This window comes from Vanellus vanellus (genome assembly GCF_965231255.1).
Source record: "Vanellus vanellus genome assembly, chromosome: Z".
In the NCBI taxonomy this organism is placed as follows: domain Eukaryota; kingdom Metazoa; phylum Chordata; class Aves; order Charadriiformes; family Charadriidae; genus Vanellus; species Vanellus vanellus.
This window is the reverse complement of record NC_138908.1, coordinates 88,542,695-88,561,725: the sequence shown is the minus strand read 5'-3', so window position 1 is coordinate 88,561,725 and position 19,031 is coordinate 88,542,695. Positions and strand designations below refer to the sequence as shown.

Genomic DNA, 19,031 nt, shown 5'->3' with positions numbered 1-19,031 from the left:
AAGCTACTGCTAAGCCTGTTAAAGTCTTCCAGTTACGCTTCTTGCCTTGCATACGACTCGTCAAGGTGAGAGAGTACTTTGGCTACAAAAATGACTATTTGAAACCGAATCCAGCCCCCTCGCAAAGAGTTCATATTCTGAGCACTTTCCCCGCCTGCACCTGAAGGGACACGTCCGGGAGCGAGGAGCGTCCCGAGCGCCGGCGGGTTCCGCGGCCGTGTCCCGCTCCGTGGGGAGGGCCGCCTTGCTCCCGGGACAGGGGGGTGGCGCTGCTCGAAGCGGGAGTCTGCCCGGCGGGGGGGGAATGGGAGCGCAGGGTGGACCTCGCATCCCACGGTGAGCCCGTGCCGGGAACCTGCAAAGCACGTGCGGGGAATTCCGCCGGGCAGCAGGAGCGGTCGCAGCCGCCCTCCCCGCCAGGCGGGGGGGAGCGCGATGTGCGAGGGTGGATTTCTGAGTCAGCTGCACGGAGTGCTGATGGTCGGCAAGACACACACCGCGCACGACTGCAACATTACGCTCTTCGGAAAAAATCTTTGATCAATACATTTGATGGAGTTTGCACTGACCTCAGTGCTCTGCGTTTTCAAACTGCTTTGGGTTTAGGCACGACTGACATACTTTGAGGAAGACATCCGCCAAACACACACACGCTTCCCACGCGACCCGGCTCCTGCTGCGGTCGGCAGAGCTGCCGACAGGACGCGGCTCCTCTGGGCCAGAGGCACGGGCACGGCGCCGGCAGAGCCCCTTCGCGGCCCAGCGCGGCCCCCGCCAGCCCCCGGCCGAGGAGCCGTGACGCGGGAACGCGGGGGAGCTCTCCCTCATGCTTTATACAACTGTGAGCAGCAGATTTGAAGTGCCCAATATAATTTTTCTAGATTTTTTTTTCCTATAAATCTCAAATGATCTCTCATTTCCAGTATCTTACTCCCAATAATGCCAATTAGCAGACAGCCAATCTCCATTGCATCAGTTCAGGCAGAATATTGTGTGACAGTTGGGAGACAATCGCGCATACGCAATGAATAATGCACAAGTCCATCGCTCCGTATCTCCATCACCTTCTCTCAGGTTGGCTCCTTTCCCTCAGCCTTAATGCATGCTCTTTCAAGCCGGGGAAGGGAGCACCTTCCCATTTGATCTCATCTGCCCCTTCCTCTGCCTCTGCTCCTCTGTGCCAGGAGCCGTCTGTCCGTCCATCCGTCCATCCCTCTCTCCCTCTGGCCCCCGCACACCTTCTGAAGGCCGGTCCGGCCGCGCCATCCCTAACAATGTCCCAACCCATCCCCGATGCTACACCTCCTCCGGCTGCGGTGCCCAACAGGGCCGATTCTGCCCCTCCTTACCTTTGGCCGCACACTCCTCCCTGCTGCCATGAACGTCCCGGTCGGTCCTTCATGGTTCCAGCCGCGGGGCGGGCATGACGTCCCTCCTCCTCCTCCCAAGGTTATGCCAGACGCTGCTGGGCTTCATGCGACACTTCAGGGCAGTTTTGTTACTCAGAGCAGCATTAAATGAATCCAGTGCAACGTCCTGATCACACACGCTACTCTGCAACGCGCTCCCCGCACAAAATTAGCCTTGATGTGACTTTACACCTCCTGGCCAAAGCCGTGCTTTTGTGACGGGGAAGGCCATGCCCAGCCTTACGCCAAGGAGGGCAACCTCCTCCACCGCTGCGCTTGCCCGCGCCCTGCCGGGCTCGCAGCCGGGACCGGGTCGGTGCCACAAGGGCAGCGCCGGGCTGGGGACCACCTGAGCGCCCCGTGGCTCACCATGGCCCCCACAACGCACCGCACCGCAGGAACGCCGGCAGCGCCACAGGAACGCGGGAATGCTGCAGGGACGCCGGCAGCACGGGCAGCACCGACAGCCCGAACTCATCCCGCGGAAATGGCAGGTGCTCAGTGCCAGGGACACCGCGGTCGCCGAGTGGAAGAAGGGCCCCGAAGGGCTTCGGAGCACTCCGTGTCGTACCCAAGCACACAGCCAGATATTCAATTATCAAAAAATGATGCCACATAAATGAAAAAACTATTGATCTTTTTGCATCAAAATGCAATCATGCCGAATCAAAACCAATTAACGTCCTTGAACGCAGATGTATAGCAGGAAATAGGCACATACTTTTCATAGGTAAATTGCTTAAGGTATAATCGAGGCTTTCGTATATTCTCATTTCGACTAAAGGAGGAGACGGCAGGGAACACTGAGCTCGCCACATTCGACCACAGCTCTACACAACTCAAACGCTTTATATTTTGCGAAGTAAACAGCAAAACCAGCGCATCTAATTTTTGAAATTCTTCTGGCTTTTCTTTTTGACCTTTGGTATTTGTACGTATCGATGCTCTCTCTAAACCATCGCACAAAAACACCTTGAAGTGTCAAGCTTTAAAAATGAGTCTTCTTTTCTCTTTCTCCTGTGCAGCTTGGATTATCTTGGCCTTGTCAAAATACATTCTCTAGTTAGAGGTTGGAAATATTTCCCTCCTGGCTCCCGAGTATTGATTTTTCCAGGCTCAGCGCTGCCCGCCAGCCGAGAGGGGAGAGGTGAGGCTTCGCCCGGCGCTGGCTGCGTCCTGCCCGCCGCCCGCCCCGCTCTGCCTATAGGGGAACACCGCTGTTGTAAGGCACTCCCGCACCTCGCAAACCCAGGATTCGCACCGCGCCTTTGGGGCTTTCTCCCTCTGGAGGCCGATGAGGTTGTGTCTGACACAGCGGCGGCCGCCCCCGGCCCCTCCGCAAGCCCCCGGCGCTGGGCTGCCTCTGCAGCCACACGCAGCCCCCACTTTAAAAATAAGGTATCTCGCAAATTCCAACCCAAAATACGTTTAGCAACCCTATCCTGCGCCTCTGGAAAACCTCAGCGTTTGATTTATTCCCAGTCCTTGCTCTGGGGGGAGGCGAGCCAGAGGAGGAGGACAGAGCGTGGCCTGGCGCCCGTCAGTGCTGGGCACCTTCCGGAGGAATATCCCCGTGTTTGGTTCGGATACGTTGTTTTGGGAGTTAAGAGAACTTTATCCTCAGCACCCCCCCACCTTCGCCATTTCTAACATGGGCTGAAGTCCCTTCACCGTGCCCCCCCCCGCCTGCTCAGATGGGGACTCGCTCTGCTCTCATTCGCGCCCATTTTCAAATGAGAAGAAGAAAGTTTCTATCTAGTGAAAAGACCTCAGACTAAGGGCCCCCAAATCAGCAGCAGCCGATCATTTACACCCCACCAGGCTGATGCCACGACACCAAGACTCTTCAGTACAATTCCGTTTTATTTCACAAGCATATTTACACCGGGAAGTTCAATACATAGAGAGGTCGGGGAGGGGATTTGTTAAGAAGTTGCCGGAGAAGCACACTCGAACCATTCACCATACGCGGCGACTTCCATCATCACAACATTTTCATAGAGGTGTCTCATCATGTCATCTTTTGCTTGTAAACTGCCAACGAAGCCACATACGTCTCTACGTTTACAAGGACAAGTCCGAACACGGTACTCACAAATCAACAGAGCACTAAAAGCACACGGGGGGATGACAACACACGTGTCGCCGCAGCGCTGAGCGAGCGGGGCCGGGCAGCAGCTCGGGACGGGCTCAGGAGTCCCCGCAGCCGAGGGCTGGATCGGACCGGGGACGGGATCTCAGCCGGGGACCCGCCGGCCCTGGACCGGCCCGAGCCGCGCCGGGGCCAGCGACTCCCCAGCAAACCAATCTCTCGCTACTTACTGGCGCTCCGGCCCCGGCTGCGGGAACCCCTTCTCGGGACTGGGAGGAAAATCACCAGCTCTCCTCCGCATCTGAGGAAACCCATTACGCTTCCAGCTTAAAACAAACATTTCAATGTATATATAATTCAAGATGTTTGTGCACTATACCACAAAGGAAATCACTGCAGGGGCACGGTCCACATTCCCACGGGGCCGCAGGCGGTTTTCAGAGTAAACACAGGTATATACGGGATGTCCCCGGTACCCTCAGGCACAGGGTGCTGCCACACCGCTGGGACAACACTTACAGGGCACCACCGCGCTCTCCTCGTAAGCCCACGCTGCACATGACAGCATTTGGTTCTACGGATGGAAAGCCTCGGGTACCTCTCCTCTTTTTGAGATTTTTTTAAAATTTATTTTATGTTTAATCTCCGAGGTTACATACATATCTGTATAAACACAATATACATGCATGTTGCAGTAGTTCACTTAGAAAAGACCCTGATATTATTCTACTACAGAGTTCTCCACTATACACTACATTCCCGCCAGAGAAAAGATTAAACTTCACGGCAGTTTGTGTTAAACATTCCTAATGGTCTTAATTTCTTGCTTCTCAGTAGTTTTTTAAATTATTGTTAAACAGCAAACAGATATGTAGCTTGTGGACTGTAAATCTCACTTCCATGTACAGTATACTACACAGACCACCTAAAAAAAAAAAATAAATCAATGCTTTTTACATTTAGAAGCCACTTTTAAAATTCATTTATTCCTTTTTGGGGAAGGGGAGATTCTCTAAGTACCATTTTTATACTTTATTATGTAAAGACGGCTTTCTTACTTCTGCGAGCTTTTCAGACAAAAACGGCAAAGAAAAAGCTATACAAACATATACATCAATATGTTTAAATAAAATAGTATTTTATAGATTTTTTTTTTCTTTACTGTGAGCATAAACCAGCATACTTTCACACTATTAAATATTTCACAAAATTAGATATGTAAGAAGAGGGAAACACAGTCACAGCTGATGTTACACAGGAATATTCCTACTGAAGAAAATGTTTCAATCTGTCCATTCAAATAACTTACCTTCTACCCGCTCGTCATCACTTTTCCTGCCACAATTGCTCCCCACCGATGCCGTTTGTGCCGCCTCCCCCCGGGGCCGGTGTCCTTCCCCTCCGGGCCCCGGTGGAGCCGCCGCGGGAGGGGCGGCAGTGAGAGCAGCGCAGGGGCGCAGGGCGGCAGGGCGGGCTGTGCTGCCCCGCACGGCCCGGCACAAATGGGAGCGGCTTTTGCAAGAAAAAGCTTTTTGTCTTTTTTTTTTTTTTTTTTAAATAAATACCTGCATTGGTAGCAAAAAACACCTTTATATATAAATACTCCGTTTTTCAAGTTTGCTATTCCATCTTCAAGAGAATTTTTTTTTTTATTTACATGTGGACTATTACTCTTTCTTCCAGACTACAGCCAACAGTGACCGGGCACGGCAGCACTTCCCACTCACTTGAAAACCGAGACTCGGTACGAGGAAACTTCCCCTGCGGATCAGAACACAGGCCATCCCCCCGCAGCTCGATCCCTCCCCAGCCCGCGGCAGCGAGCCCTCACTAAGACCCCCAGCGCGCAGCGCTACCACGCGCCACCCGCCATCGTTCAGTGGTCACAAGGAGAAAGTCCATGTCAACACGAGCCTTTTTGGCAAACACCGCGAATCCGCCAGAGCCTCCAAAGGACAACCGTGTTTAATGAGGGCTGCTGCGCACGCTCAGCATCCCGCGAGGAGGGGGCCGGGTCCAGCCCGCCTGCAGAGCCCGCCGGGCTCCCCGCCGCCGCGGGTCTGGCCGAGGAGAGCCATCGCAGTGTTACCGATCCCCCGCTTCCGCTGCACCACGCCAGGAGCACGTTCCCCAGCGCCGCCGCCTGCCGCCTCCCCGCTGCAAGGAAAAACCAGCCGGTGTCAGCGCGGGCGCCCCGCAGAGCCGGGCAGGAGCCCACCGGCCCTCTGCGCGCGCCGGCGTGGGCACGGCTGCGAGGAGGGGGCAGGGAGAGGGAGAATTACACGGAACTTTGAAACTGAAATGGGTTTCTAGCGTGGGGGATTTACCCTAGACCATAAAGCGATGCTCCTTGCCGTCGTGAGCCATGAGGATGACGTTTCGGTTGGAGGTCCAGATGAGCCGCGCCAGCCTGAGGGCGTTGTGGGAGCCCGGCGAGGCGGGCTGCACGGGGGGCACCTGGTAGGTTTTGATGCAGCGGAGCTGGGGCGCGGAGTTCAGCATGCCGATGCTCCCCAGGAGAGAGGTGTTCATCTGCGGAGACACCCGCGGGTGAGCCACCCTGCCCGAGGGCTGCTGGGGAGCGTCCCCCCCGCCACACGCGCCCGCACCTCCTCCCAGACTTCAGCACCCGCCATCCCCGGGACCAGCGCTGCCTCAAACCGGGCTACGTTAAAGTTGTGTCAGCGTCGGACCAAGCAACGCCGGTTAACGGAAGGGCAGCAGTGCACTGGGTGCTGTGGGTAGTGTTTTATGGCCACGACACCCAACGGTGCGCGATGGAAGACCCGATGGGTTTGGCGGGCATATCTTCCCGTGCTCTTCGCAGGCAATTTATAAAGGCACGCTAAGCATAAGCGTACGCATTTGGAATGTAAGGAAAAAAGTGAAATGTAAGATTATATTTATGCTAGAATATCAAACTAAAATAAAAAACCCACTAGAACCGAAGATCTGCAGAATAAAGAGCAGCCGTCGTGATAGGTACAAACAGAAAAACCCAAGAGCGAGAGCTTTTGCATTGTCTGGTGGATGAAGAGGCCATTCAGGCGCCATCTGTTGAGTTACGCTCCTCGGAAAGCAGGCCAATTATTGCTCATGCACCTTGTCTAGCTCCACGGTTTTAAGTACGAGACTCTCTGATCTAACCCACCGAGACACACAAAATCCTACGCTTTCTGAAACGCTGCTTCACTCTCGAAAACCTTTCCATCCTCACGCATCGCAACCCCAGGATTTCCATCAGCCGGCGGCCGGCTGCATCCCTGAGACGTGCCCCATGAAACCTTGGCAAACCCTGGGACATTTAAGGCGTGTTATTGCTGATGCCACGTCCTGAATTCTGATCAGTACAAAGTACAAGCCATTACTTTTTCCTGGCTCTTCTCGGCAGCAGAGCGGTGTCAGAGAGTGTAAATCACGGCATCTCTAGCAGGGAGCATGCAAGCACCACTGACATTTTCACAATTTAAATCATCTTGAGTAATAACCCTTTTAAGATGACTAATGTTACTGATTTTCCTGCATTAATAATAGTGCCAAATAGAACACAGAAGGGAAAAATCACTAGTGCACGAGGTCACATTTTAAAACTAAATGTGTAGGTATATTTAACTCTTTGTGTAAAAGCCACTTTAACGTGCACATTTATGCACCTGGAGGAGCGTGGCAGACGACGATTTAACTTGTGCTTGGCTTTTTTTTCCCCTGCCAATTCTAAAAGATCTGGTCTGATTGCTTTCCAGATCTTCCCCGAGCACTTAAAATTGAATAAACGTAACTGATGGATGAAGATCAGAAAGCACACAATATAGTGATGGATAATAATTTAGTATTTTTTTTAAGGCACCCGTAGAACTACTGAACGGCACAGAAAACTGGGGAAGTGTGTTAAAGAGCGTAACTGGTACTTACGGGCACATCGAGTTCTGTGTCATTGTCTCATTACTGTAAGACTCAATGATTTTGATAACGCACGTTGCTTGATCAGACCAGTTGCTTCCAAATAACAATTTTTTAAGTCTAAAGCCATTTGAAGGAAGGAGAAAAGTCCTGCTTGGGGAACGCAGGCAGCAGCCTACAACTGCCAGAAGTATTCCTACCCACTCGAGATTACAAAGACAAGACTGCTCATATGTTAAAGAAAATAAACCTCTAGACGATTCCCAAAACAGCAGCCCGTTTCTCCGTTTCTCTTTCTGTTTCAGACCCTCTTTATCCCACTGGTATCTCAGCTTTCCTGCTCTCAGTACGACCAGGGAAGGGGAGGACACCGCGGCGCGGCACAGCCCAGCACACGGGGGCCTGGGGCAGAGCTGGGCAGAGGGGCACAGGCACCGCGGTTCCGGCAGCCAGTGTTTGTCCTCAGTTTTACATCAGGCTTCAAAAAACCATGAGAAGGAGCAATGTTCACAAAGCTCGTTCTCTGTCGGAACTGATCGGTGAATGACAAAACCCTGTGTTGAGGTTTCAGCTCCCGCCCTAACTTCTGTGGATAACACTGTCACTATTTCCTTATGTTTACTGCTGAACTACGTTAAACCAAAGTCCCAAACACGAGCTCATTAACGTTGTGTGTGCAGACAGACGGACGGTGAGGCACCCTTACCTGCCAGAAGCAGAGGTGGCTGTCGGAATTGGAGTAGGTGGCGAGGTACCGGCCGTCGGGGGCGAAAGCCACTGCCGTTATCGGTCCTTTATGGCCGTGGATAGTCTGGCAGGAGGGGGAGAGAACAGGAACGTAGAAGATTCATTATCCATCACCACAATGATGCTGAACAGACTTTTAAGTGAACACAAATGCACGAGTATGTAAACTTCTAGAGGAGCAAAGCCCTTTTGCAGGGCTGGTTCCCGACGGTTGGGGAGGACGGGATGGGGGCACGTGCTGCTCCCGCGCCCCTGAAGGAACGGCACGAAGCGTAACTCCGGCTGTGTCACACACGGGGACATGCGCTCAGCACAGAGAGTGCCCTTTCCTCAGGGCACTAAAATGCCTCTGGACAACCCGAAATATGAAAGCACACCACTGAACGTCTCATCAGGTGGGATTTAAGCACACGCGCTCAGTATTAGATACCACGACGATTTCTTTTAAGCGTTCTAATAGCTGCTTAGCCAATAAAACGGAATTAAATCATCGCATGAACACGTTCCCTGCCAAATCCAGTTTTTAAACCAAAGTAATTTGTCAGGTATATGAACATAAATGAGCCTTTAACGGGAATTTTTAAAAGAATCTGATACTTACACCCCGCAAAGGCGGCTGTAAACTGGATGTCTGGGAGCCCGCAGCTGGCCAGGCAGCACAAACTCCATTCCAACGGCACAGGAGCGTAATCCCATTTTTGCAAAAGCCTCCCCAAGAGGCAGAGGATGGACTGCAGAATCCCATCCCCCCGCAGCCCTACGCGCTCGCCCTTTACAGCCGCACCTCTGCGTGCCCACACAACCCTTTCACTGAAACGGTCCTCTCTGCTCCAGCAAAGCACCGAAATACATTTCCATCACGGCACCAAGGACCCGGGTACGTGTCGCTACCCAGAACGCCCGGCAGGCACAGGGAGCGGCAGTGCCCTGGCAAACAAAGGCGGCAGAGCCGCCCCGCGGCGCTGCGCCTGCCCACCCAGCAAGGGAGCGCCTGACGCCCAAGCCTGGTTCAGCCACGAGCGTGCAACTAACACCCTTTGGACTACTGCCATAATAAACGTAATCAGAAGTTCAAACCTTAGATTGTAGATGAAGCCTAAGGTTGGTTGGTTTGTTTGGGGTTTTTTTGTTTGTTTTTTTGTTTGTTTGTTTGTTTGGTTTTTTACCAGAAATAACACAACTGGAGGGTTCCCAGTATTTTCTCTGATTACAGCTTGAACTATAGTTTGACCCACGTGCTCCTCAGGGCGGTGCATCCTCGAGGCACAGAAGAGCACCGCACGTTCGCCAGGCACATCTTTTGCTAGCAAAAAAATTTTCCAAGGCCAAGTAATGGACTCCCACCTCCAGACGATCTTTGACGATATTTAACGTTACATTCCCCGCTACCCTCACCCCCTGCAGCACACCCTGCCGCACAGTGCCGGGCCCACCTCGGCTGTGCCGCCGCTCGCTTGTGGAACTCAGCGATCGCACCTCCTGCGCCTGACACGCCGCGCTGCCAGCTGTGCTCTCACCGGCGGTAAATACCCGCTTTTCACAATAGCCAACAATGTAAGCACATACGCCAGAAACACTGTGAAAAATGACTCACTTATCCCATGGCCAGAGTCACCGTTAAGATTTCATTTACTGGTTACGCGAGGTTACAGTTTAACCACCGCACCATACGCGGATGCTTTACACAAGACTGAGACCCGTTTGTCTCGCGTTCTCTAACACTTTGGAGATCTTACACCGGGCAAACCCCGATGGCTCGCCTGCCCCCCCACCCTACAGCCCACCGGCGCAGCCCCGGGAGCCTCTCCCGCAGCCGTCAGGCCAAGCGCATCTCCATCCCGCGGGGAAGCGCGGTCCCCAGGGATGCGGCCCCAGGACGGGCACCGGCACTGGCACAGGAAGCCCACAAAGTATTTCTTTGAAAATACGTAATAGCCGCTCTTTCTGCATTAAGAGGCTCTGGGCCAAAGTGAAGCCGGCAGAGCTTAACCGTGTGGAAAAAAAGAGTTTGCAATATTCACTGCATAAAATTAGGCTGCAAAAATAGAAGTAGTGCTCCTGTACTCCTGGGATGTTAAAAGATGAAGACCTACATATATTGGTACACTGCATCTAAAATTAGTCTTACATATTAAGAACCCATTAATATATTCGTTTCTTGTTTATCATGTGAAAGGCGAGGGAACTCCAGCAGAACCCCAAACCTCTCTCTTTAATGTAATCACCGCAGCCTGGGATGGAAGCTTGAAAGGGCAATTAATTAGACGATCCGATGTTTAGACCCATCAAACTCTTTAGCACTTAACAAGCAAGTAATACTTGTCAATAAAATATGTTTTGGTAATACAAAGGTAGAAAATCAATAGTACTAGCACACTTGTTGCTCTTTTTACTACTGAAAATGTGTTCCAATAAGTACAATCCTTAAGGGAATTAATCTGCTTTGTTATTTAAAGGAAGTGCTTCCCTAATTGATGCTAATCCTTTCAAGCCAAGATTTATTTTTTAGTGCGCTATCTAAACACGTGCTTTGCAATGCTCCTCCCGTCTTTCCGAGGCGGATGAGTAAGCGTAAGAAAAATACCCGCTGCTCCTTCAAAACATTCTGCTTGCACCCACACCTTTGTGCCCGGGCTGGCAGCGGCTTGCCGCGGCGCTGAGGGCTGCGCTAAGGGGTTACAGCACAAACGTGTCACCAGCGAACGCGCAGCACGCGCTGGCTCCCGGGGATGGCAGTTTCTCAGCTGCGAGGCAGTGGCATTCACCCACAGCGAAAAGTATGCAGAGATCTGCGTGACACTGCTTTGGCAACAGTCTTAATTGTGTACAGCAGAGACGGTGGGACAAAGTGCAGCTGTGTGCAGCTTCCCTCTGCCCGAGCAATTGGTTTTTAATGGGAGGATGCTCCTGGGAGACTATTTGACTTCTGCACCTGCCACCGTCGCCGTCCTGTAACACATGATATACTGAAGCTATGACAACCTAATTCTAAGTCCAATATTTGGTAAACTCCACATTGAACTGCAATATTCTGTTAAAGGTGACATAAAAAATAATCACTGTATCACCACAGCAATTTTATTTTCATAAATATGCTGAAATGCATACTTTAAATTGATAAAGCAACTTAGGTACTGCTAGAGAGACATACTAATACTTTACCACCTTTATTATTAGATATTTATATCCCCAGTCTCTAGGGGTACCTTAACTGAAGTGAGATGAAAAATTCCCTTGGTGGGAAGCAGCACGCCTACGGCATCCCCAGCAGCGCTGCCCTTCCAGTACCCACGCGGGAGAGACGCGCCAGCGCAGCGGATTGCCACAACACCCTTAAAACCACGTGCCCGCTTTCAGCGCGGAGCAGTAGGAAAATATCAGCTCCAGCTTTTGCGTGGGATACAAACCATTGCTGGGTGAGGAACGGCTATCGGAGAATGAAGGAGGCGGCGATTCTGTGACTCGTGCGCGGCGCAGTGGGGAGCCGCCGGCCGGGAGCGCACGGGCACATGAGCAGCCACAGCCTGCCACAGCCGCCGCCTGGAAGCGCTCTCCAAAGCGGGCACCAATGCGACTTTATACAGGAACATAAGTAAATCACAAATCTAAAGCTCATTATGCTAGAGGCAAAGCTTAATAAGAGACATGAACGACTGAAATGTTAAATTGAAAATCACTGGTGTTGATGGAACTACCAAAAAAAGTAACTCTCCCTCTACTCCCCCCCCCAACCAAATAAAAATAATGCACTTTTAGAACAGATCTTAGCAAATCGAGCTAGGTCTGACAGATCAGTCATTCTTAGAAATGAGCCACAGAGAAAAATGAGGTTAGTAGTGCTGTACTGACATGCATATACCTCTCTCAGGTCCCCCGGCAGTGGTGTGCACCGAGTGATTCCACATCACGCAAACAAAAGTTTGCCTTTTTTTTCCCCAGTTAAAAATTACAAGTTGGATTTTAACGCTAACATAGGGTGCAAAAACCCCTGCAGAACGCATAGAGAGCCCAAACTATGCAGAGGAATAAATATCAGCCTTTGAGATAACGATAAAAATGGCAGACCTATGAAGTGAATGTATAAAAATAAACGCTTATGACGGCTGCCGCAAAGGTTACGACAATCCCCCGCGGTGCCTGCTCGGCTGCTCTCACTTCAGGCACAGGGAGATTAACAGCACCTTCGTCAGGCCGCGATGTACTGTGCCCAGGACCCATTTTTCTTTTTCCTTCGGAGCCCGTGAATCTTATCTCTGTTTGCAGCAGCACTCCTTCCTGGGCTCCTGCGCATCTGTCTTCTTTCGCTACCTGGTTCTTCACATCACACTTCCGTGTGACAAGTTTACTTATTTCACAATATATGCGCTCGGGATTGGTACCTACGATGGAGGGGGTACTGGGGGTTCTCAGCAGAGGGCCGGAGCCCCCGTTTGCCATTCCCTTCCTGACCTTTCGCTCCCAGCAGCAGCCGTACAGCTGTGCCTCTCCCACTCGCGGGCCGGAGGCTTCTGGGCCCTACAGCGCTGGGTCTGCAGGGGCCGGCCGGCGCGACCACGCGCGCCCGGGCCAGGCGTCCCCCGGCCACGGCGAGGGGACAGGCAGGGGCAGGGCATCCTCAGCCTTGGGCTTTTGTAAAAACAATGTTATACAGAACTGAACGGCTTCACCTGAAAAGACACCCGAAATACGATCTCGTTTTTCATACCACAAGTAAATTCTTTCAAGATTCCTCAGAGTTTTTTATGAGCGCTTTAAAAAAGAAATCTCTGCTTTCCAAGCAATTTAGCGGAAATATCTAAAATACTATTAACTTAAAACAGTTTCAGTACCTTTAATAATTTAATTTCTACGTTAGTTCCAGGAATACTAACAATCGCAGTAAAAATTTCAGGACTGTACTGAGAAAAAAAGAGTATATTTGCATCTTTACATTAATTGTCTTCCTGGCCTTCGAGTGGCTTCTCAATCGTATCAAGATAAAGTCAAAGCGCACGTATTACATTTTTTAACTTAATAAAATGTATAACTTCATTTTTAACCTTACAGTAGCACAGTTTAGCATCAGGCATTACGATTACTCAGGGTTCGCATGTGCCGTGCGCGGTGGGACAGGCGGCATTCAACGGGAGCGGAAAGTGCCCCTGAACGGCCGCGTATAAAAACACATTTCTGACTGGAGCGGCAGGCGGGCTGTCAGTCCGCATCAGCCTCTCGGGTGTTAGGGGTGCTCCTGCTGCAAGTCCCTCATTACAATTTGCTCTTCCTTCCTGGGCAAATGACAGCCAGAAAATGAGGCGGCTTCTTTCTCCACCAAACTTCATCCAGAAAAGACGAGCCGGCAGCTGCAGCCGCCCGAGTGCTACGGGATGGTTCAAAACCGTCCCCAAATCTACGGCTCCCGCCCCGAACCACTTCCTGACGCTGTGCAGGAGAGCCCAGAACTGACCTTCTCTTCCCCCAAACCAGCGCTGGAGTAAACGTGTGCGCGTGGATCTGCGGGAGCGTGCCCACCCGCACGCGTGCGCTTCAGGAGCGGACCTGCCAGGTCAAGATGTTCACGCGGACCACCGAAGTCCGCAGGGCGATTAATTGCCCCCCCAACATCTAAACCTGTCTCTCCACAATATCAGCAGTGACCTCTTCCTCTGTGAAACTAATGCCACCGTACTTTCTTTAAAGGTTCATCACACTGTAATGTAACCTCAGAATAGCTGCCCGAGTACGTGCTAGACAACCTGGTACTGCTGTTGAGGTCCATACCTCCTCGACAATTACTGTTTTAAAAGAAGTTTCAACAGCTCATAGGCTAAGCTTTATGCTTTAACTTCTAAGAAAATAATTTAAAATATGAATTCTGAGTATGATTAGGATATTCCTACCAATCAAAACGGAAGAAGAAAGTGCTTAATATTTTTTCCATATTTTTAAATAGTATTTGGTGAGGTATATAAAAATTAATTTAAATCACTATTAAAAGGGGTATAATAACAACTGCAACCAGTTTGTGTAAAAAAAAAAAAAAAAAAGTACAAAATATAGATAAGAATCTAGCCAAGAGTTCATTCTGGACAAACAGCGGGTCTCTGGATCCGCACACGCTCGCTGCTGGGAAGCCCTACAAAGCTTTAGATCTTGAACCACAAATCCCTCAAGGCCGACGTTCAGCAGCAGTGATGGAGTTTGGGCGATATCCCAGCGGCAGAGAGCACTTTACAGGGAGAAGAGACATTGAACGCTCTCCAAAAAATCCCAACCCGGACCAGACTTACCATTTATTACACGGACTCCATCTAACCAACTATCAACATGCAAATCGTATCCTTAATGGGAAGAGCTGTGTAAATCGTTAGAAAGGCAAAATTAAAGCGGCGTAAGGGAGATCAAGCCAAGCAGCGTGGTGGAAGGCTGACGCGAGGCTGCATCCCAGCAGAGCGCCGCAAGGAGGGGGCACGGGTAGGAGCACGCTGGTCGGACGGAGCACGAGGAACTTTCTAAGGGGTCTCTGATTCTAAAGGCAACAAAGCGAGTTCAATTAGCGACTACCCAAAGGCAAGAAGACTTACTCTTTTTCATACCTTCGGCATGAGGAAGGAAGCCCGTGGAGGCCACCGGTACCCCGACCCTGGCACAGAACACGCAGCAGCGCTGTCCCCGCAGCCGTCCCACTCCCGCGGCGGCGGCGCAGGGCTCCGAGCACCCCCCAGCCAGCGCCGCCGCTCAGCCACGGGAGAGCACACCACCACGGGCACGGACAGAGCGCGACAACGGATCCTGCCCACACGATTTGCCATTTTAAAAAGTGAGAGTGAAAATAAGTATGGTTAAAACAGATTTCAGGAGCAGATAGGATAGGTGGCGTTATTTTCCTGGCAAACACATAAGTTTGATACAACTCTTATCTGTGAACTGAACTGAAACAACCGAGTTCCCAGAACAGAGTCTTTTTTTTTTTAACATAAGAAAATTGGGTAAAGAAATAAATGGTGACCTCAATAACCCCGTATGGCTCACAGCACCAGAAGGTGCTCTCTTACGGATACTGGACTTCAAAACTTGTAATTTTCATTAAAAAAAAAAAAAAAAAAAAAAAAAATGATCAATCCCTATTGAAAGAAAAAGTTATTAAAAATCCTAAGTAGACCAAGAATGAAATTCTGCCCTACGATGAGTTAACAGGAGACGAAAATACATGGAACACCCCCTCTCCCTGTGTACTTATTGTTAGGGAAATACTGCTTCATAACAAGAGTTAAACTGATCAAAAATCTGCTTTTCACCTGCCCACGTATGCCGGCTTCTACTTGACAGTTGATAATGGGAGCACGTAGCGGCCGGAGCACAAAGCATTTCCAACCTCCGAAACTCCTCCGGCCACGAGCTAGATGTGGTGGCAGCAGCAGCCCCCGTTTTTCTCCCCTCCTATTCAAGCGGCAGCCGGGAGACCCGCAGCCAGGCACAGTGTTCCCGCGAGTCTCCCACTCTTTCCAGCCGAAGCGCATTTTGCTGCGGTACCCTTCGGCTAGCATTCCTTCTAAGCGGTGTCAGCACAGCTGAAACCGTGAGAGCGATGGGATTTCTGGCACAGCCAGAAGCGCTCAGCCTCAAACAGTTCTGTGAGATGCAGCTCTGCCCTGGCAGCTCCAGCTTTACTCACCCAAGTTTTAAAGAAAACTAGTTAGAACAATGTCACAGTCATATTTGGAGCACCGGAGTATTTTTAACCTCTGACTTCAGAGCCTTTAATGCACTTGCAAAACACACGAATCCGTAATTCCCAAGTGACCCGAGACTTTAAAGAAAAGCGTTCGGCAACTCTGACGGCGGAGGAAAAGCTAACGAGATCAGTGCTTCCCACCAGGACGGTGGGGTTTGGGGACTTAATTATCCTTCTAGAAGTGTCTTCTGCCCTGCGGACGCTGGGAAAGCAACTCCGCTGTCAGTTTTGAAGCCAGCCTTCTGATTTTCCCCGCTTCTCACTCCAATTTTCCCATCAGCACCAGCCCTATTCCCAGATCTTTTGCGGTTCTGGGGCAAACGGTCACCTGCTGCAGAACTCCCCCCTGCTGCTGCCGGTTCTTTCCACAGTGACCGCTCGCATCCTCGTCCAAGGGTCACAAGCATCAACTCGGAAATCCCAGTCCTCGATTTCAAAATTTTTGGAGAACATTTTCTTACAAGTTTATATCTTCCTTACAAGCAGTTTGCGTACGACGGTTTACACTTGGCGATGCAAGGTCGTTGCATTTGAAAAACAGAGCAGCTTCTTCACTTTTTTAAAAAAAATTATTTGACTAATGTATGCTTCTTTCGAGACCCACCTTACCTAACTGGGAACACTGGCTAGACCCCCACGTGCTCCCCCAGCACACTGTGCCACCCACCTCCCTACAGGGAGAAACCCAGACTCGACCGTCACCATTTAATGCATATTGGTGCTCCATTTCTACTTAAAATATGGCATATAAATCAAATGCAATTTCGCAAGTTACAAGTTGAGAGTTAACATTAGACTTACACTTTGTTTTTAAAAGGTATTTGCAGATGCTCTTGTCTCAGCTGTTCTTTAAAGGAAGCGACAGTCCTTTAGGACGACAGCTCTTACACACAGAGGTGACCGACAACAACTCACCGGGCGAAACGCTGCCAGATCCGCGGGGGGGAATCCAGGGATTCCCTCTTCAACAAAAATAGCATTGCTGAGAAATTATTTCCTACAAAAGTTGCAAGAACAAAGTAAAAGACCAGTAAAATCCTTATTGTCCTCCCCAGCTGGATGGGTCCCCCCCAACTCCCGAAACTGCTTTAGCGGCGCCTGAAGAAAAACCCTTTTTACAGAGGGGGAAACAGAAGAGTCAGGGTCACTTTGTGTGGGGAACAGTGCCTGAATAGGAAGCAACAGCTCAATTAGATATAATTTTAGATACATGGAAACGCAATTTCCTTTACAGAGCTCCGTCTAAAATCTGTCGCTGCTCGCAGGGACACCACTGCCACAGGCTGCAACAGAGCTGGAACCCAGCGGGGCCGGCGGCCTCCCAGGCGGGCAGCGCGTCTAATAACCTCTCCTGGTCTATTTGACTGGCGTGTGCCGAATCGTACCGCTTCAGAAAGAAGGAAACCCTTAGCGGACTGGATTACACTGTCGGCTAAGGCATAAGAGTTACATAGCAAGCTGCCATTGAGTCTATTTTTTATTTAATTTTTACTAACTTCGATTATGCCAGAGCAGTCCCGACTCCTGCGCTTGGGCTCTCCGTCCTGGCGGGGCGCACCCCCGCCGTCCCGCCCCCAAGGGCGAAGGCAGAACAGGCAAGCGCCTTTAAACCTCTCCAAATCGACTAGGAAAAAGTACAGAGAGAGGAAAAAAACTGCGTTTTAGCAAACCGGCGCTGCTGATCAGGCACGACCTGAAAAGCAAATTCTGTGGTTCCCGAGGCCTCGCCGCTTTGCCCACCGGGGCCGGCGAGGCGGAGCGCAGTTACAGGATGAATTTATAGCGCGCTCGCCGGGCTGCACGCGAGCACTCTCCGGTCGCATCTGTTGCTTGTAGCTTAATGCGTGCATTTATGTGTGCAAAGCACATTTATCTGCCATGCACAGAGGCAGATTTGGTGCAGATCAACAACATCCAAGTGGAGAGTTAATGCGGAGGAGTTAGTGTGCTGTAAATTCGCACCTTGGCTAAATCCCCCCCAGCCTCCCGTGTAGAAGCACATCAGCAGAGCTTGCTCTCATAAAATATGCTGCTAAATTACCAGCAGCTAACCAACTGGGCATAATTAAACACTGGGTTTAAAAGACATTTGAGAAACTTGAAAAAAGCGGCTGCTTTGCTGCTGCATCCCTGATGTAGCTGGGATTTGCTGCTGACAGCATAAGACCATTTCTTGTTACAGTAAAAATGAATAAAATCCCTCAACTGTATCATTGGACGCGTTTAGAAAAATCAGCTCGGGGTAAAGCTACCGCGGCCGATAGGGAAAAGGGGTCTGCCCCACACACGCCGCCCTCCTCCTGCCGGGAGGCTGTCTCGCGCTGCAAACATAATGCAAATAGAACCAAGGAGCACAGCTTGCGTCCGTACCAATGGGGACATGAAAATATTAGTATGGATAAGTCCCGGTGCAGCAAAGCACGTCCCCTCCGGTTCCTGCCCCACATGCCGGCGCCGCGTCGTTACTGCCCTGTATTGCGTTCCTATGGATTTCCCTTGTGAGCTTTGCTGCTGCTTATGGGAGCCAGATCCTAACCCACGCCGAAGCGAAGCGCTGCCGGTACCCCGGCCCGCTGCACCACCGGGCAGTTTTAGAGAAGGACACTGCCCTAAACGCACGTGCACACGCGCTCGGTGCCCGGAGGATGGCACGCCGGCATGCGCTCTGCAGCCCAGCGGCTCCCCTTCCCGTCTCCAGAGAGGAAAGGAGTTTGGCCTATAAAATGAAAAGGTTATACTCAGTAATTATCTCTTATCTGTAATTTGAGGACGCGTGTTTCTACTAACAAGTTTTCCTGCCTCATCTGAACTTGTCAGCGCGGCAGCGTCAGTAAATGCCCTTACGGCTTCAAGATTGCAGGATAGCTATCCTTCTTTTCCTGCCTTTAAAACGCAGTATCTGAGACCAGTGCCTTTTATTCGGCAATCAAACTTAAGCCACCTGACATCAGCAACTAATCACTCCAAACAGAACATGAAATCATTTTCTGCCTTACATAAGAATAAAAATTTGCAAAGGCATCTCGGTACTGCAATAAAATAATCCCATGCGCAATTCAATTACTGCTTTGTGTGCCGAAGCGCTGATTTTAATTCGGCTCTGGCCCAAATAAAGTGCCCCGGACCAAGCAGTATTGATCCTAGCCAACGTTTAAAAGCATCTTTTGCT

The 19,031-nt window shown here is 50.8% G+C and overlaps 1 protein-coding gene across 1 annotated transcript in view; it reads right to left on the bottom strand.

The window, feature by feature from the left end:
- Window positions 1–3,299: 3,299 nt before the first annotated feature.
- WDR7 (WD repeat domain 7) overlaps window positions 3,300–19,031 on the bottom strand; it is a 129,371-nt gene continuing 113,639 nt past the window's right edge. Inside the window, exons 27-29 of the mRNA XM_082496973.1 lie at window positions 8,108–8,212; window positions 5,829–6,033; window positions 3,300–5,658 (exon numbers count right to left, since the gene is read on the bottom strand). Of these exons, the coding sequence (XP_082353099.1) occupies window positions 5,830–6,033; window positions 8,108–8,212 (309 nt within the window). The 3' untranslated portion in view covers window positions 3,300–5,658; window position 5,829. The remainder of the gene's footprint in view (window positions 5,659–5,828; window positions 6,034–8,107; window positions 8,213–19,031) is intronic.